Genomic DNA, 21147 nt, shown 5'->3' on the forward strand with positions numbered 1-21147 from the left:
TTCATCCCAACCGCCATCCTGGGTGTCAACTTCCTCCTCACCCATGGACTCCTGGTTGACATTTGAGGTAGGCGACTGGTAGATGCCCGTATCTTCCAATCCGTTCGCCTCAAAGCCTCCCGCAGAGCAGCCACAGATGGCCACGGTCAGCACACCCAAGGACGTGTTTTAGCGTATCCTGGACAAGTTCCCATCCCTCCTCAAGCCATTCTCTGCTGCCTCACCACGCCACGGGGTGTTTCATTACATCCTCACCCAAGTCCCGTCGGATAAGCTCCAGATAGCGAAGGAAGAATTCTCGCATCTGCAGGAGCTGGGGATCATTCGACGCTCTGACCATCCTTGGGCCTCAGCACTCCACCTGGTCCCGAAAGCCTCCAATGGCTGGCGCCCCTGCGTAGATTATTGACAGTTTAATGAAGCGACAGTACCTGACCGTTACCCGATTCCTCACATCCAGGATTTTATGCCAACCTGCATGGCGCGAGGGTATTCTCCAAGGTCGACTGGTGCATGGATATCACCAAATCCCTGTGCACCCCGAGGACATACCCAAAACGGCCATCATCATCCCCTTCTGCTTGTTAAGAGTTCCTACGCATGTCATTCGGGCTCAAGAACGCCACCCAGGCCTTCCAGCGCTTTATGGACACAGTGGGCAGGGATTTAAATTTTGTATTCATATACCTGGACGATATCCTTGTCGCCAGCAGAAACCGGGCACAACACAAGTCTCACCTGCGCACCCTCTTCCCCGACTGGCTGACTTCGGCCTAACGATCAATCCGGCCAAGTGCCAGGTCGGGAAAGAGTCCATGAAGTTCCTGGGCCATACCATCACGGCCAAAGGAGTCACAACTGCCGCTACGAAGGTCGCTGCAATCAGGGAGTTCCCACACCTGGAAAACCTCAAGTGGCTACAGGAGTTCGCGGGTATGATCAATTTCTATAACTGCTTCATTCTAGGCGCAGTGCGCATCATGCAGCCGCTCTTTGCCCTCATCGCATCCAAAGACGAGACACTTGGGGACCCACGTGATGCCCCGATGACGTCAGGGCCCCCCAGCGCTGTTCTCAGCCAGGTCCGGGCTGGGAGTATAAGACCAGCCTGGCAGCCTGCAATAAATCAGTTTTTGCTCACTGAACTCAACCTGTCTGGTTGTGCGATCCTTCAGTTAGCAGTGTAGCCGCCGCTACACCTGCGTACATCTCAAGATGTTGTAATACCAATATTCAATTCAAAGTCTGGAAAAATATTATCAAGTATGCCATGCCTATGTTTTTTTCCCCCAAATAAAATCAAGCCTTTCTTGAATTTTGATTACGTTATACCATCCATTTTAAAAAATAGTTTAAGACCATGGGCATAACACAAATTTACCTTACACCCCCACATCATGACAGCTATTTGCACTTGTCTGCAGATGCTAGTACAATAACCTTGTAACTTTTTAACTGAAAAAATTTCTGATTTTAAACATGTTTATTCACAATATATTAGAATAACCACGATAGTTGATATTGATGGTTTTGTCATTTTTAGTGTTGCTTCAGTTAAGCCAGCAACTATCTCTAATTTAGATGAAGTTACATATTTTAATCTTTTGAGTGATCTGAAGTAGACTTATTTTAATATGGAAGGAGGAGAATCAGCCCAACAATCCCATGATACCTATGGAGAACTCCAGTCAGTCACATTCCCCATAATCCTCCAATAATAATGCCTGCTCCAAATATTTATTCACTTCTTAATTGAGCTAGAAATAAACAAATAAAGTGCTCTTGAAAATATTTCAAAGATTCTCTAGTCTTTGCACTTTGTGATAGTTCAATTCAAATTGGGATATTTTAACCTGCTAGTAACAAACAGCAAAATGATTTGCATTTCCTCAAACTTGCAGTGGATTCACTGGCATCTGAATTGCTGTGAAACAAAAGGATAATATGTGCATAGAACCATATTTTTAAAAATTCAACTGTTGGATATCTTGTTGATATAAACCTGTGTTAGCAATTTAACTAACATCACATTACCTTTCACTGGAGCATTCTATTGTCTTCTCTTCCCCTATTCACTTAGGTTCACTGGCAAGATTAACAATTAATAGAATGAATTAAGAGTCCAACAAATGCAAGAATAAATATTAATCCAGTGCATTTCTCCAATTGTATCATTACTAATTACAACATCTTAAGATTGCAGGGTTTAAATGTACATCAGATAAAATCCTGCCCACATTTATCATTTGTAAAAAAAATGCAATTTACTGTGATTTATTAACATGGATTAAAATGCCCAGCCAGTGCTGCAAATGTGACAGTATTTAAAAAAATTCTTACACTAAACTCACAAATAACATATACATTTTGCAAAGGAACTCAAATGTACAATAGTATTCAAAATGGGACAGAAGCATTGGCATTTTTTTTACAATCAAATTAAAAAAAGTAAATACACAATTATTTACATCTGGCAAAAGAAATTAGAAATAATCTATACATTAAATTAATTTACTACAAATAATCAATAAAGTAAAGGAACCACTCTGTAATGTTTCAAAACCAATATTGCATTGTTCTGCTATAGTTTAATAGTGTACAAAAAAGGTTTTACTACAGAAAGGAATTGAACAAAAATATGTAAATTATTAGAGTGCTAACACTCCTTTGAAGTGCAGATATATTTAACATACTTGAATAAAAAAATTTGTACAAAACATTCAATAATGCATTTTTAAATGCAACAATAAAATACTAAATTACAATTTTGAGCCAACCTGTGCACTACAATATCAGTTTGGATGGCTGGAATGTCTACTTACAAAATAAAATTTGAAAAATGTTTTTTGTCCCACTGGCGTCACAAACATCTATGTACAACCCCAAAAGGAGTAAAATGTTTTTAAGAATCAAAAACATTTGTGAAAGACAAAGATGAGCACTGGTTTTAAGTTTATTACAATGTCTAACTTACAAGTTTTAAGAAGCATCTTTAAAAGATACAGTTCATAAAATATTTACATCTTATTTTACAGAATAACGTTCAAAATGGGTTAGCACAGCACCATTTCAGTGCCATCCTGAGCTGTGAAAATTATTTTGCTGGAAAGATGGCGGCAACTGGGGTCTCGGAATAGAAATTTGTGGGGATAATGCAGCCATCTGTTTAAGTCCCTGACTTGCGTGCGGAAGTGATACCACATTGGGGGATTGAGGATGGAATCCTGGGCTTGCAAGTGTCGCAATATTATTTGCTCCTTGAGGCTGATGGTGAGAGCCTTGTCTTGGCAGTGAATGGTGAGATCCTGATCCTGCAGGTGGAAGTGGAGAACCGAGATGATGAGTAGGATGGTGACCCAAAGTCTGATGGGCCCCTGGAAGAAGATGATGTGGTCCTTGAGAAGATGGATGATGAGATGCTTGTGCTGGGGGAACATGATGTCCTGCCCCATGAATTGGAGCTGGTGGCGGTGGTGGGGGTGGGGGGGGGAGGAGGAGGGGGAGGAGGTGCTGAATTAAGTGCAAGTTGATGTGATGTTGAAGTTCCAGAAGCCGGTAGACATTGCAGTCCTGTTGCAGATGGTGGGGCAGGGTGATGAGATGTTGACCCAGATGGTTGATGACCCGAAGTCTGAGCATGTAGTAGTTGTCCTTGGGTTGATGAGGCCGTGTGAACTGTACTGGTTACGTGCAGCATTGGAGGTGGGTGTTGGGCCTGTCCTTGAGATGGAGGATGGTGTGAGCCAGGGAGGGATAGAAGATGTGGACCTGACCCAGGTGACTGAGACACTGGAGGAGGTGGCTGTGTTGCCAGTGCTGAGGAAGAGTGATGCAGACCAGAACTTACAGGTGGAGGATACTGCGCTGTAGAATTCACATGATGTACTGAAGCAGCTACTGCTGGTTGTACCCCAGATGTTTGCAATAAAGCAGAACTTGCAGACTGTGGAGGACCTTGGTGTAAAATGGTACCAGCAGAAGACGGAAGTAAACTAGATCCTGGCAAAGTTTGGGTAGGACTTGGTGCAGGAGAAAATGTTCCTTGCTGGAGAACATTTGTTCTAGGCTGAGTGAAACTTTGGAAGTTCCCAGATGGTTGCTGGTTTTGATAGTAGGTGGGTGGCGGAGGTGGTGGAGGTGGTGGTGGAGGAGGTGGAGGCACATTGCTGTTTGAATGTTGCTGGCTGAATTGACTTGTACTAGGCTGATGACTTGAAGGTGCTGTAGATGAAGAATAAAATGTGGCACTTGTCTGCTGCTTCTGTGCCAAATTCCCAGGCTGTGCTGCTTGATAGTAGACTTGTCCCACAGTGACAGGGGTTAAAAAAGACCCTCTGTGTGATGTGGCCTGTGCATTTCCCATCTGAGGTGACTGTGGATGAATTGTCCTGTAAGATGATCCCAGAAGCTGTGCTTGAGACTTTGGCGAATGCAAAAGTGTTGGAGGCTGTGGTTGAGAACTTGATTGAAGATAATTAGACAGTCCAGGAGTGTGAGAGGTTGGAGATTTAATAGTTTTTTCAGAATGTGGTGGAAGCACAGGACACTGGGTCTTCAATGGAAGCTGAGTTAGCTGAGAATTGGATGGTTTGACTGAATTCTGGGATTGTAATGGACATGGATGGTGTGAATAATGTGAATTTCCAGACTGGCTAGTAAAATTGACTTTTGTTATTGGCTGGGAATCATATTGCAAGTAGAGCTTCAGTTGTGTCTCAGATTTAGGTAGATTCAGATTAGAGGTCTCAGTTATATTATTTGTACCCTCTACTTGGGAAGCCTTTGTCTGCAACTTTACCTGGGACTGGAATGAAACTGGAGGTGGCGATGGGCAAGGCTGTTGAGTTAAAATACAATATTTTAAAAATCAATTAAACTGAACACATGTTATATTGTACAATAAATCACAAAAATCTGTAGACATCATGGCTGAAGTAAAAACAAAGTGCTGGAGAAACTCAGCAGGTCAAACAGTGTCATTTATATAGCAAAGGTAGATAAATAACCAACGTTATAATGCTGTCACTAGTCAGTTAAACTTGTAACACAATTGTCAGTCTTTAAAATATAATTCATTACTGAAATAACCAATAACAAGTTACCTTGTTTAATTTTGTTGGGCTGGTATTATGCTTTTGAGAACTCACTGGAGATGGACATTCCTTTTCAGAAATTTGGTCTGGAATTTCGGCTTCTGAAACATCTGCAAATATTACATGAAATGAATTAATGTAGAACAACAAGGCAGTATAGAAGAAATACAATTGCAACACTAACTTTAAACTTTCTCCTCCTGGTATTAAAATAACAGCCAGTATCTTAATTAAATAGTGTTATGCAATAAATGAAGCATTTTGCTCATTTTCAATGTTCAGTGACTATCAATGTACAGAAGTAAAATTACAGGAAAAAAAAGTTACATCTGTTAAGCACAAATATCTGGTATAAATATGGTGTCAAATAAAAAAGAAAATTTTTACAGTGGCTGTTGTTTTAAGTTGCTAATTATATTCAGCAACTTCTGTTTTACAAATGAGGCCATGACAAACTGCCACAAGATGTCCAGCAAATACACTTCCCCACCTTGAAAATCCATGCATATTTGTCAGCCATAACAAGAAGATACTTTGGGCAGAGCTTTTAAAGGAATACTCTACAAACATCATACACTATACCAGGATTTGTATTTACTTTATAATACTCATTCAAATTCCTTCTTGATGACCAGATCTAGACTTTTGCATTGTTTCCAAGCAACAAGCAAGAAGAAACAAAGCATGGGATCTCAGTGCTTACAGTCACAATGTAAACATTCTTCAGGAACATTTAATCCTAAACCCTTTGGGATCCTCTGAAAAAACCACGTGAAGATCTTAACTTACTCTGGCTGAATAATGGAGATTGCAATATTAGACAGATATCCAAATGTTTTGATCAATTACCTTTAGAAGATGGGTAGAAGTTTCACAGTTCTCTTCTTGGAAGTTATACTTGTGTTCAGACACCTCTTCAAGAGGTAAGACAAAAACCGGGGAAAGTGCATGACATTGCTTGGTGAAATGAGCAGGCTTGAAGGGTAAATAACTCCTTTCCATCCCATATCTTTTCTGTGTCTTTATAAGGCTTGTATAGCCTTACTGTGGAGTATTCCTTTAAACATTTACCAGCAGAAATGCACAAACTACTGGACAATATTTGTTTTACAATATTCAAACACCTAGCTGCCATACTGAAAATGGAAGCAGTAATATAAATTCCAGAATACAAAAGAAAATGGCAAGTACGATGCACCCACACTTTATTTATATTATACATTTTACTACATGCAATTTTACTTAGTACAAAGATCTATAATTTTTTTTAAAAACTTGCATTTCAGCAATTAAACCAATTTATTTAATGCTGTTTACATAAAAATCAATTATTACAGGCAATATTGAACAATAAAAGGAGTCCAGTTTGATAATGACATTATAAAACATGGTCAAAAATAATTATGTCACATAAATGATGGAATGATTATGGAATGTCTTCACTACTGACCTAGATTAGATTCACTGGGATGGAAAGCTGGGATCTTCAGTTTGAGACGTGGAATGGGTTTTGTACAATGGGATGAAGGTGGAGTTTGGAGATGAGACAGTTGCCAATGAGTTGATGTTGGGCTATGAGTGGGTGAAATCGTTCCTACAGATGGAAGCCCCAACAAAAGAACATTAGAAACTATAGGCTAAATTTAATTTGAATAGTTTGCAAAATCTTTTTCAAATGACTATCAGAGGTAAGCAAAACCCTTCTTGCTAAGACAAGAAATCAGAGAACACAAAGATGTCAACTTCTGGACAATACAAATAATTTGAAAAGCACTGATAAAATTAACAATAACTGAACTTAATTCCATTGATTTATAACAGAATCTAATTGTGGAATGGATGTGATCCTGATAGAATTTTCAACAATCTAATTATTTTCTTAGATGTAGAGCACAATTAACAGGCCCTTCTGGCCAACAAGCCAGTGTCTTTCCTGCCCCCCCCCCCACCATGTTTTTGAATAGTGGAAAGAAACTGGAGCACCCAGAAGAAACCCACATAGACACAGGGAGAACATACAAACTCCTTATAGACAGCGCTGGATTCAAACCAAGGTCATAATAAGGTTGTGCTAACCGCTATGCTATCCGTGCCACCTGAAATTAGGCCCGAACTACTGACTCCATCATTTACATGGTGATCATCTGAACCATCATGTCATGTTTTACGCAAAGATGAACTTCAGACTACATATTTCCAATTCTATAAATAGTCCCCAAATCTATCCTTTACGGGAAAATAAAAATAAACATTTTTTGTGTAATGCACTTTTAACCAGTCTTCCTTGTTCCTCACCCCTTACACTTGATGTTATCCAAATTCCACAAAACTCATTTTAACACACATTTTGTCAAACTAACTTCACCCTGACTACACTGGCTCCTGCAGTAAGTAACAGCATTATTGTCAACTGGATTCCTTGCTTTCTAACCCTAGCTAAGCAACATATTCATTCTAAAATGTTCACCTTCAACATCCATCTTACGCGCTCAGCTTCTTGCTTCTCTTCAACCATTTATCCCTCTGAGATCTCTCTCCTTCTCCAATTGTGTCATCCTTGGCTTTGATCATCCCCAAATTTAGTTGGTTCACTGTTCAGCTGTGCAGGTTTCAGAATTCCTTTATTTAGTTTTTTACTCCTTTTTCCATATTTAGCTCCTTAATACCTGGCCCTCTGCCTGGGTTTTTGTCCATCTGCCCTTCAGGTTTGTCACACTCTGATGGTTCCTGCCTTGGGATGTTCAAAATAGTTTATAATTACAAGCTATTGTTTTGTAATGGTATACTAAACCTGCTTTGCAATCAGACTTTCATTGCTCAAGATTTTTTTTAAAAAAAGGCACACATTTTCAATATCCTCTTTCCCTCCAGCAAGTTCACGTATAGGAGTCACAAAGAGAGCGCAGTTAGTAAGTCTAGATCTCTCTGTGCTGGCAGTAAAAGGTTGTTTATTTTCTACCACTGCAAGCTTAGATTTTCTGTGACATTCAATACTTCCCACTTCTTATGAGGGCTTATGCACTCGGCAGATGTCTGACATCCATTTTGCATGAAGGCATTTGAAAGAAATTTGAAACTATCTTAATCCAATTCCACCAAAGAACCAAAATCTGTTGAAACAAGTCTATCAGCCCACGTCATTGCTGACATGTTTGTTAATTCATTCTTTTGCTCCTGGTTGAAAAAAATGCTCTCATCATCTACTTCTACCACTGCTCCTTGAGCACAGAAGAAATCATAGCAGGAGCAGCTCAATGGCCCCCTTTGCCTGCCATTCAAAGAGATCATGACCAACCTTTCATCTCAGCACCAATTTTCTTCATTTACCCCACATCCCTTAGAACACACATGTCAAACTCAGGCCCGCGGGCCAAATTTGGCCCGTGATATAATTATATTTGGCCCACAAGATCATATCAAATATGTATTAGAGCTGGCTCGCTGGCTGCCGCGCCAGTATAGCGCATGCACAGCTAATACTACAAATCCGAGAATGCTTTGCAAATGCGTTGGTGCCAGCCCGTCAGCCCGCTAATCGCCCCCACCTCCTCTCTTTACTTTCATTAGCATCTGCGACCTGTCACCGAACTCACATGTAATAAACCCCTTACAAAAAATGGCCAAACGAAAGACAGAAAACAGGACCTTTTAAGACAGGTGGAGGCAGACTATATGTTCATCATTTTAAAAGACAAACCTGTGTCATTGAAGCAAGTTATTTTTTTGACTTGTTGGCTTGTGAAAAAAAATATACATTTAAAAGGAGCTTAAAGGCTATAGAGAAATATTATTTATTGAATATTTTATTTCTCATTTGTTAATGCTTTTTCTGGAATGAGTTTAACCCAAACTATTATTAAACATTTATTTTAATAAGGAAAAGTTTAACATTACATATGCTGAAAGAAGAGAAAACATGTAGATGTTGTTGAAAATTTTCAATAAATATTTAGTTTGGCCCACGACTTAGTCCAAGTTTTTAATTTTGGCCCTCTGTGAATTTGAGTTTGACCCCCCTGCCTTAGAATGTAAAATCCTATTAATTTGTTTTAAATACATTCAGTGACCAAACCTCACAGTCCTGGATATAAAAATGATTAACCACCCACTATATACTGAGATTTCTTCTCATCTGAAATGGTTGTTCCCTCATTTCAAGATTCAGAGTCCCAAATTGAGAGACTCCACCAAAGAACAATATCTAACCTGTCAAGTTCCATCATTGTTTTGTATCTTTTAATAATACCTCTCAAACCTCAATAGGAGCAGTCTGCTTAATTTTTCCTCATGGGACAAACTCTCTATCCTGGAATTAATCCAGTAAATCCTCACTGCATTTCTCTCTCAACAGTAAATCCTTTAGATTTAGAAAAAAAATCGGTTTGGAAAAACAAAACACGCATGATATTCAGGTATTGGTGGCCTCATATGGGTGTAATTAATCCCAGTAAATCTTCTTTACCACCAAATGCTTCAAGCCCAACATACTATATTTTATTTTAATTGCCTTTTATACCTACACATAATCTGATGTGATATGTACACAAGGGGACACCAACTGTTTTCAAACTCACACAACTCAAAAAAAAACATCTTTCTCTTATTTTGCACTTGCAAAACGTCTCATTCTTTTAGCCATATAACCATATAACCATTTATGGAGTGGAAACAGGACATGTTGGCCCTTCGAGTTCGCACCGTTTCCTTAAATTTGTGTTGATTCTGCCCAATCCAAATATTAAGGGCTTCTCACGACTTGCTTTACAGTAGATTCCAATATTTTCCCTACGACTGACGTCAAACTAACTGGTTTATATTTCCTCTCAAAGATTTGTTACAATCTCATCTGTGGAAAGTTTGAGATTCAATGGAATTTTGAAAAGTGGCAATATACCAGCTTTCACTTTCAAAACCTTTAAATGCACCTTTTTCAAATTTATTGTGGTTCAATTCCATTAATTTTCTATCTTTTAAATAATACATTTCAGAATTCCATCAAAGAAGATCAAAGCATTGGATAAGGAAAAACAATATTAAGTAAGGAGTTTTTAGGGTCATGGAGCTATACAACACCCCACTGTTCTTCTGACCATCAAGCACCCATTTACACTCAGCATATAATAATCACATTTCTTTCTTCCTGCATTTCCACCCAGATTCTACTAAATGCTTACACAGCCAATGCAAGCAATTTACAGTGGCCAATTAACCTAAAATCTAGCAAAAGGAGGAGACTCGCATAGTCACAAGGAGTACGTGCAGACTCCAAGCAGACATTCACGAAGGACAAGAGACCTGTGAGATAGCAACTACACCAGGGTAAAGAGCAGACCTAAAGAACTCTTGCAGATACCAAGTACTTCTATGTTTTTCTGTCACAAATGCGTCGGAGGATGTCCAGATTGAGGTGCATTAAATTGCAAGAGGCACTGATAGGTATGACAGACAGAATCTTTTTTGCAGGGAAAAAGTGTCACACTAGAGGATACGCATTTAAGGTGAGGGGAAGGAAGTTTGAGGGCGATGTGCAGGGAAAATATTTTCAGTGATAAGTTCCTGGAATGGGCTGCTGGTGACTAGTGGTGTTCCTCAACAGTTGGTGTTGGGTAACTGTTTTTTGTGTTGCATGTAAATGATTTAGATGAATGAAACTGATGGCTTTCTGGCCTGGTTTGTGGATGATACAAAGACGGGAGGAGAGATGGGTAGTGTTGAGGAAGCAGGGATTTTGCAGAGGGACTTGAAGAGATTGGGAAAATGGGCAAAGATGTGGCAGATGGGAAAAGTAAGATCATGCACTTTAATAGAAGGAATAAAGACTATTTTATAAATAGGGAGAAAATTCAAAAAGTGGAAAGGCACTGAAGAGTCCTTGTGAAAATTCTCTAAATATTAATTTGCAGGTTAAGACAATAGTAAGGAAGGCAAGTGCAATATTAGCATTCATTTTGAAAGGTCTAAAATATGGAAGCAAAAATATGATGCTGAGACTATATGGTGCTGGTCAGACCACCTTTGGAGTTCTGCAAGCAGTTTTGGGCCCCATAACTAAGGAAAAATAAGATGGTGTTGGAGAGAATTCAGAGGTGGTTTATGAGAATGATCCTGGGAATGAAAGGGTTAACGAATCTGGGGTGTGTCATGGATCTGGGCCTGTACTCACTGCTATTTAGCAGAATAAGCATTGAAGCATACCAAATATTGAAAGGGCTGGATAGAGTGGTCACGGAAAAGAGGATTCTAGTCGTGGGAGAGTGTAAGGTCAGAGGGCACAGGTTCCAAATGAAAGAACATCTTTTGGAACAGAAATGAGGAGAAATTTCTTCAGCTAGAAGGTGGTGAACATGTGGAATTCAAGCCACAGACAGTTGTGGAGGCTGTCAATGGGTAGATTTAAAGTGGCGATTGATAGGTTCTTGATTAGTAAGGGCATCAAAGGTTATGGGGAGAAGGCAGGAAAATGGGGTTAAAAGGAAGACTACATCAACCATGATTAAAATGGTGGAGCAGACTCTATGGGCCAAATGGCCTAATTCTACTCCTATCTCTTATGGTCTTTGATAATCAAGACATAGAGATATGGACAGAGAAATGGCAGATGGAGTTTAATCCATGTGGGGAGTTGCACTTTGGGAGATTAATTGTAAGAGAAAAAGAAACACAAAATACTAGTTTAATATCATTGCCATTTCTGTATTCCCCAATGTAATTTTAACGATCTCAGTCTGAAAAGGACCCACCTTTACTTTTTCTAATTGTTTCCTTTTTATGTATGCATAGAAGCATTTGCTGTTTGTTCCATTTCTTGCAGTATTAGACTTGCATTTTGTTCCTTTCTTTTTTCCCCCCAATGTCTTTGTTCACCAAAATTCCAAGTTTCTTATTTACAGTTATTACTCTTTTCAAAAAATTACGACCATCTTTAACTTCTCTATTAGCTCCATAAGTGCTTCAGAAGCTATAGCCAGATGAATCAATATTCTGCTAGTTTAGTGAAGGTAAATTGCACGTGGTTTTGACAGACATTTGACAAGAGGTACCACAACAGCACAATAATCCAATGTGTTTAATGCAAATGGAAAGATTCAAATAACTTACCACCTTCTTTTTCTTTTCTATGATCACTCAAAAGCAGAGCTCTCTGGTAGCTTCTTTCCCTTACTTTTTCAACTGAAGTTGAAGCAGTCCTTGAAGTAAAATGGAAGATAATATCAATGCTTTATACCCTGCAACATTCAGAAAGTTTTTCTTTTAATATTTTTATTGAGTTTAACAAAATCTCTTTACACAGGTCTGTTAATGATAACATAAATCATATCCGTATTACATATCAATTGTAAATTAGAAACATAACCATAATTATTACAACTTATTTTCATTCAGATCAAATTCCATAATTATAATAATTAAACAATGAAATATTAATCGTATTATCCAAAAATTATACAATACACACAAAATTCCCTTACACAAGATATTTTATACTTCGCTGATGTGAGCATATTGTTCTGTGAAGATGCGTAATCTGTAGTTAAACCCCCCCTTTACTTTATTTTTACGTATAAAACACGTGCATTATATGTGTATTTTAGAAACGAGGCCCTCCCCCCCACACATTTTATGCATGTGCATGCTATACGAGAATATTTTTACATGTTGAAAGAACATACTCAATAAAGGGTTGGGAAAATACCGGCAATTTATAGAGAGCGTGGGAACATATTAGTGGTAATGAAAGAACGGGTACAATTTATAGTGGCCGGCCATGGGAAAGACGCGCAAGCAATTTATAGTGAGCGTGGGAATGTTATAGTGAGCATGAGAATACAATAGTGGCAGTGAAAGAACGCGCACAATTTATAGCGGGCATGGGAAATTTTGATCTTAGGAATATCTCTTTGTACCAAATGTCATAGTATTCCTCTAACATTCTGGCTAGGGCACTGCATATTATCAATGTTAATTGCCCAGACCCATCCCTGAGGAAGGAGATTAATATCAAGTGCCTCTTATTTGAGACATTAGAATTAAAATCCTGCTTAACTCTGAAGCACGTCTTCGATCTATTTAATTGATTCCTTTCCAAAGCTTGTTAATGTGTGAGAGATTAACTGTGGCTTTGTCTCACGTCCCATTTAAATGCAAATTGCTTTTATCAGTTGGAATTTAGAATATGCGTGTGCACATTATTTGAAAATATTTTCCCCAATTTATGATTTTCTGCACAATATATGCATGCACACGCAATAGGAGTTAAAATACAGTACTTATTTGTCTTAAAAGAAAAGTTTAAAAAAATTCTCCCTACTAATTTATCCCCTCCCTTCAAACAAGGTTATCAGACAGGGAATCCTCAGATTATGATAATAATCCATTAATGGCCCCCACATCTTTTCAAATTCACACTTTGCATCTTTAAATATTATATCTAATTTTTTTTCCAAACTTAAATAAGACACGATATCATGTAACCATTGAAAGTGATTAGTGAAGCATTATCTTTCCACTTCATCAAAATTGCTCATCGAGCTATCAATGAAGCAAAAGTTAGGATTCTCTTCTGGGTTGAGGACAGAGATTTATTGTTTTCCAAAGAAAAAAACAAATAAAGAAATCAAAGGGCATGGTTCTAATTTAGTCTTAAGAATCATTGATAAAGTTTGGAAAATATCTTTCCAAAAATGTTCTAAATTCAGACACTCCCAAAACATATGAATTAATGAAGCTTCAAAAATTTTACACTTATCACATAATTGACCATATCAGGATAAAAATAAAAACTTTTAAAGATCATTTACTCAGATGACCAAACAAACTTGGCCCACATTTGGAAAGATTTTCAGAATGAGGTAGGTAGAAAGAATGGATGGGCCAAGATCTAGCTGAATTTGTGGGAAGATGTGGGGAAGAAATACGGGAACTGGTGACCTGGTGTATTAGGTAGAGCATGGGAAATGAGTTCACAGTGAAAACACAGAGATTGAAACATTACTTGGTGAACCAGGTGGTAAACCATCAAGACAATTGTATTTTTACTGTTATCATCTTTGTAAATATATTTTTGACTTTTTGATCCTTTTTAAGTGCTGTTTGATTAGGGTCCAAAAGAAGTTTAATCCAAGTACAACACTTAAATTTTGCACCTTAGAAATAAAGTAATGTTTTATCAGAATGTTTAAGAGTCCTACTGATCTGCAATGCTGCTTTCAATTACATATCTCTAGAATTATTTTGCTCTTCCAGGCCAGTTTGTTTATTTTTGTAAATACAGAACAAAATGCATCATCCATCATTTGTCAACAATAGTTACTTTGCCCCTCAGCTGCCCAACCTTTTTCCTCAACGTTGTTGCTAAGGGCTGTCTGGTATAATTTTAAAATTTGAGTCACTTATGAATGGTTGCAGACTGATGGAAGTTAATTTCTAATCCCTTGGATGTGGATGAAATATACTCTGAATTCCAGATACAGAATGCAGCTGAAGCATAAATGGCAGGAAAAAACAAAATATTGCACAGACAATACATTTACTAATGCTCCTATTACCACCAGTCAGAATTGAGAGATATTTCATCATCAGTATTTTGAAAAATATTGAAATAGTCACTATTTAAGATGAGGTTATCAAAACAAGAAATTTGGGAATGAATTAAGTTTAATATGAATGAAATGGAAATGGCAGAATAGAAACCAGTTTTGCTTTAAAAATAGGAAATGCTGAGGAGTCACGTGATGGAGTAGTGGCCGGACGGTGAACTCCAGCCCTCTCCAGAAAAGTCGGGAAAAACAAGAGAAAACACAAAGGCACAGAAATAAAAGTTACAGAAAAGTGAGTATAAAGGTGGAAAGAAGATGGCGACAAAAAAAGAAAAGTCGAAAGCAACGGTAAGAAGAGAGGAAGAGAAGACAAAGGAGGAAAAAGGTGAAGGCCTTACCTGTCCGAAGAGGCCCGCTGCGGAGAGAGAAACCCGCTCCCTCAGGTCGGTAAATAATGGACTACAAAAATGGCTCGCAGAGCCAAACAAAAGTGCGCAACCGCGCATGCGCGAAGTTTCGCGCATGCGCGATGCGAATGAAAAAAAACACACCGACGGGAGGGGGGACCAGCTGGGGAGTCGATCTCCACAGCCGGCAACGACAGCTGCAGAACACCTGCAGCAAGAAGAGACCACAGAAGACAATAGAAACAAGATAGAAGAGGAGGAAAGGGCAACAAAGAAACAACAGATGGTCAACCCAGAGGAAGAAGAAGAGGAAGAGTATGGTGAAATAGAAGAAGAAAAGAGAGGCAAGGTAAAGGATATACTTGCTCTTATTAGAGGATACATGGAATCATTTAAAGAATGGCAAACACAGGAATTTAAGGATTTAAGAAAAAGAATAAACAACACAGAGGAGAAAATAATTAAAATGGAGATGACCTTAACAGAAATGGGAAAAAAAATGGACAAGATGGAAGAGCGGGCAGTAGCAGCAGAAATGGAGGTAGAAGACTTAAAAAAGAAATTGGAGAAATCTAATAAAAAAACTAAAGAGACACAAGAACTACTAGCTCAAAAAATAGATACAATGGAAAACCATAACAGAAGAAATAACATAAAGATAGTGGGCCTTAAGGAAGATGAAGAAGGCAAGAATATGAGGGAGTTTATAAAAGAGTGGATCCCTAAGACCCTAGGATGTCCAGAACTACAGCATGAAATGGAAATAGAAAGGGCACATAGAGTATTGGCCTCTAAACCACAACCACAACAAAAACCAAGATCTATTGTAGTAAAATTCCTAAGATATACTACAAGAGAAAAGGTACTGGAGAAGACAATGGAAAAAGTAAGAGAGGGCAACAAACCACTGGAGTATAAAGGGCAAAAAATCTTCATTTATCCAGATATAAGTTTTGAACTCCTAAAGAAGAGAAAAGAGTTCAATACAGCAAAGGCGATTTTATGGAAGAAAGGGTATAAATTTATACTAAAGCATCCAGCGGTATTGAAAATATTTATTCCAGGACAGCAAAACAGACTATTCTCGGATCCAGAAGAAGCACGAAAATTTGCAGAACAATTACAAAAATAGACTGAGGGAGGAAGACGGGTAATGAGAGTTAAAATGATCACGACTGATATGTATGTGGGTAAAGACAAAAATAGACTGAGGGATGAAGACGGGTAATGAGAGTAAAAATGATCACGATTGATATGTATGCAGGTAAAGAGGTATAAGAGTGAATAGAGACAATGAGCATACATGAATGTATCTGTACTTAGAGGAAAATATAGATAGTATAGACAAGAATTAATAAGGGAAGGTAATGGAATAGAGAGAATAAGGAGGGAATTAAAAGAGGGACCTTTGTGACATATGAAAAGTGAAATCTTTTCTGGGGGAGGCGGGGTGGGGGGAAATAGCGGTCACTGCACAATCAGCTGACGCTTGCGAGTGGATTCGCAAATCCAAATGGAGAGGGGAGATGTGGTTGTCCGACAAGGGATAAAGGACAACTCAGGAGGTGAAGGGGAGATTGGGGATAAATAAGATAGAAATAGGAGAATAAGGAAAATGTTAGATGTTGTAGGAATGTTGTCTTATAAAGAGTTGAAAATAAGAAAACAGAAATGGAAAAGGAGGAAAGGTAATGATGGAAAAACGGAAAGAGAAGATAAACAAAATATAAAAGGGCTACGCTGAACTATATGTCTTTAAATATTAATGGAATACATAACCAAATTAAAAGGAAGAAACTACCAAATTTAAATGAATAAATGTATTCCATTAGAAAAAAATAACATATTGGTTAAGAAATAATATTGAAATATTCGAACAAGTATAGGAGCCTTACATTAAATACAATAGCGAAAACCTACCGGGGACAAACATTACCTAAGTTGATGGAAGGAGAAGGAAAGAAAAGAATGGACTCAGTAGAATTTCTGGTGTAATTTTGTTGAATGACAACATTGCCTGACTGGATTAATGCAACCTAGATTGTATACCTAAAATGGATGAGAGGGGGGGGGGTGGGGGGGTGGTTTGGGAGGAAAGGGGGGGGGGAGAAAAAGTCACTGTATATGTGTGAAAAGAAATAGTGTATATCATGGCTAATGTGATTTATGGTGTGAAAAATAAAAAAATTTATATTTAAAAAAAAAAAAAAAAAAAAAAAAAAAAAAAAAAAAAAAAAAAAAATAGGAAATGCTGAATACTGATTCGTGCTAGCAGCTTTAGGATCATGTTAAAGAAAATGATGGGACAGTTGGAAGGAAGGCTGGATAGTTTCAGGAGGATAGAATCTCAATCTGTCGCATGGTCACAATATAGTCAGTGATGCATAGCTACATTGACTTCAGAACTGAATTTCACAATCAGAATTATTCTGCACATTGAACAAGATCTTATCTCGGTATACTGAATTCAGGGTCTTCTGAACAACAAAAAAAATGTTACTATGACTTAAGGAGACATCCTGCTATGTTCTCAAAGCAACATTATTTTATTTGTTTCAAATGTAATAATTATAATATTAAAATTATGCTCACTTTAAAATTAAAGCCTTGGATTGAAATATCTGCCAGGGTTTCATCGTTTTGAGAGATATTATGAAATTACACAAACTTCCATGTTGTTGGTTGTAATCTCAGAGTAGGAAGACTATAACAGAATTTCGCAAGGGGTAGAGAAATTTTGGTGCACCTTTACACAGCCCAAATGAGGCAGCACTTTAGACTATTATGTATGTAATGCTTTGGTTTCCATATTCATGGAACTACATTCAAATAGAGGGGATTTGAACAAGGTCAACAAAGTTGATTCCTGGTGTGAAAGGATTGAAGCATTGAAAAGAGGTTAAGCCTATATCCACTGGGAATTTTGAAGAAGAAAATCCTCTTGAAAGATCAAGATTCTGAGAGCTTGACAAAAGATGCTGAGAGGATTTTTTCTCAGTGAGTGTATTTTGAACTAGAGAAGATTTTGCCTGCAATGGAGAGCAGCGTGATTCCCCTGTAGTTTGAGCAGTCTGATTTCTTGCATTTGTTTTTGTACAGGGTGATGATGATGGCATCACGAAGGTCTTGAGGCAGAGCTTGAAAAACTCATGCAGTTTGGCATGCAGTTTTGCCGCCAGCCTTCCAGACCTCTGGGGGGGGTTCCATCCATACCTGCTGCTTTGCCACTTTTCAGTTGTTCAATTGCCTTATATGTCTCTTCTCGAGTGAGGACCTCATCCAGCTCTAGCCTTAGGGGCTGTTGAGGGAGCTGGAGCAGGGCGGATTCTTGGACTGAGCGATTGGCACTGAGAAGAGATTGGAAGTGTTCTGACCATCGGTTGAGGATGGAGATCTTGTCGCTGAGGAGGACTTTACCGTTTGAGCTGCACAGTGGGCTTTGGACTTGGGGTGAGGGGCCGTACACAGCCTTTAGAGCCTCGTAAAAACCCCTGAAGTCGCCAATGTCCGCGCTGAGCCGTTACCTAGTGACGCCGAGAATGTTCTCCCAGAATCACAGTGTGGCTTTCGCGCAAACAGAGGAACTACTGACATGGTCTTTGCCCTCAGACAGCTCCAAGAAAAACAAAGGACTCTACATCACCTTTGTTGACCTCACCAAAGCCTTCGACACATGAGCAGTAAAGGGCTTTGGCAAATACAAGAGCGCCTCGGATGCCCCCCAAAGTTCCTCAACATGGTTATCCAACTGCACGAAAACCAACAAGGTCAGGTCAGATACAGCAATGAGCTCTCTGAACCCTTCTTCATTAACAATGGCATGAAGCAAGGCTGCGTTCTCGCACCAACCCTCTTTTCAATCTTCTTCAGCATGATGCTGAACCAAGCCATGAAAGACCTCAACAATGAAGACGCTGTTTACATCCGGTACCGCACGGATGGCAGTCTCTTCAATCTGAGGCACCTGCAAGCTCACACCAAGACACAAGAGCAACTTGTCTGTGAACTACTCTTCGCAGACGATGGCGCTTTAGTTGCCCATTCAGAGCCAGGCCTTCAGCGCTTGACTTCCTGTTTTGCGGAAACTGCCAAAATGTTTGGCCTGGAAGTTAGCCTGAAGAAAACTGAGGTCCTCCAACAGCCAGCTCCCCACCATGACTACCAGCACCCCACACATCTCCATCGGGCACACAAAACTCAAAACGGTCAACCAGTTTACCTATCTCGGCTGCACAACTTCATCGGATGCAAGGATCGACAACGAGATAGACAACAGACTCCCCAAGGCAAATAGCGCCTTTGGAAGACTACACAAAAGAGTCTGGAAAAACAACCAACTGAAAAACCTCACAAAGATTAGCGTATACAGAGCCGTTGTCATACCCAGACTCCTGTTCAGCTCCGAATCATGGGTCCTCTACTGGCATCACCTACGGCTCCTAGAACGCTTCCACCAGCGTTGTCTCCGCTCCATCCTCAACATTCATTGGAGCGACTTCATCCCTAACATAGAAGTACTCGAGATGGCAGAGGCCGATAGCATCGAATCCACACTGCTGAAGATCCAACTGCGCTGGGTAGGTCACGTCTCCAGAATGGAGGACCATCGCCTTCCCAAGATCGTGTTATATGGCGAGCTCTCCACTGGCTACCGTGACAGAGGTGCACCAAAGAAGAGGTACAAGGACTGCCTAAAGAAATCGCTTGGTGCCTGCCACATTGACCACCGCCAGTGGGCTGATATCGCCTCAAACCGTGCATCTTGGCGCCTCACAGTTTGGCGGGCAGCAACCTCCTTTGAAGAAGACCGCAGAGCCCACCTCACTGACAAAAGACAAAGGAGGAAAAACCCAACACCCAACCCCAACCAACCAATTTTCCCTTTCAACCACTGCAACCGCGTCTGCCTGTCCCGCATCGGACTTGTCAGCCACAAACGAGCCTGCAGCTGACGTGGACATTTACCCCTCCATAAATCTTCATCCGCGAAGCCAAGCCAAAAAGATTTTGAACTAGGGGACAGTTTCAAAACATGGGAATGTTCATTTAATTGTGGAGGAACTTCTTCTCCAAAAAGGTCATAATTCTTTGCAATTTCTATCAGTCACTGACTATATACAAAGTAGAAATTGACAGACCTTTTAAGAAGAGAGCCAGAAAATGAGGTCAAGGTGAAGACCATATCAGCCAAGTTCTTACTGAATGATTAAAATTCGTTTTCTGGTTTATCATCGTCTTTGCCAACATCCATAACCTCCTTGGTTCATTATACATTTAAACATTGTTGTACATAATTATAAACCACTCACCTTAACCATGATCTGAAACACCCTGTCATTTCAACCACTCTAAGCCCAAAATCCAGTTTACATTGGTATTTCCTTTATTTCAGTCCATTGCTTATTGAAAACATGTATGCCTCTGCATTTATAAATTGAATTGGTCTTTCTACATCTTTTTATGAAATGTGCTATGAATGTCTACAACAGCAAAACACATTGACACTAATTTTCAAGTATTTCTGTTTGAATTAGTTAATGGTACTCAAATATGTATTTAAAATAAATCCTCATTTATTCTTTTACTTGGATCTATTTACATTTTTAAAACTGTTCTAAAACTGTTTCATTATGTATTAATCTGCACAACCATATTCCCTCACCCTACCTAGATTGAAGTGCAAAAAATATGTATGAACATACCATCGAACATCTGCATCTTCTACTTTCTTTTCTGTCAACGGCGGTTGCTTAACTGGAGATTTATTGTCAATTTCAACAGGACTGACAGACTCCACTGTAGCAATCAAAGTTGAAGAATGACTCTGGATAGTTTCTCCCTGCTCTCCACCAGCTTTTATACTGCTGCTTTTGTCATTGCTACTGGCTTCATTATTACCACCAACACCAACACTATGTGATGACATAGCAAGTGGACAGAAGCCTTCTGATTTTGAACCACTTTGTCTTGCTTCCCTTTGTCTTTTACGGTACTCCAGTAGAGAAACCTGGAAGAAGAAAGCAACGTGTAAATACAATGCAGCTACCATCAGTTACTGAAAAGTGATGTTACAAACTTGCATTTGTTTCTTTATTTTTTGCCGCGCAAGTG

General features: G+C 39.1%; 1 protein-coding gene across 1 annotated transcript in view; it reads right to left on the reverse strand.

The window, feature by feature from the left end:
- Window positions 1-2130: 2130 nt before the first annotated feature.
- Window positions 2131-21147, reverse strand: part of kmt2e (lysine (K)-specific methyltransferase 2E) — a 120762-nt gene continuing 101745 nt past the window's right edge. The window contains 6 exon segments of the mRNA XM_069908245.1: window positions 2131-3490; window positions 3492-4837; window positions 5103-5203; window positions 6544-6687; window positions 12192-12280; window positions 20739-21043. Coding sequence (XP_069764346.1) covers window positions 3070-3490; window positions 3492-4837; window positions 5103-5203; window positions 6544-6687; window positions 12192-12280; window positions 20739-21043 — 2406 coding nt within the window. The 3' untranslated portion in view covers window positions 2131-3069.

This window comes from Narcine bancroftii, chromosome 13 (assembly GCF_036971445.1).
Source record: "Narcine bancroftii isolate sNarBan1 chromosome 13, sNarBan1.hap1, whole genome shotgun sequence".
In the NCBI taxonomy this organism is placed as follows: Eukaryota; Metazoa; Chordata; class Chondrichthyes; order Torpediniformes; family Narcinidae; genus Narcine; species Narcine bancroftii.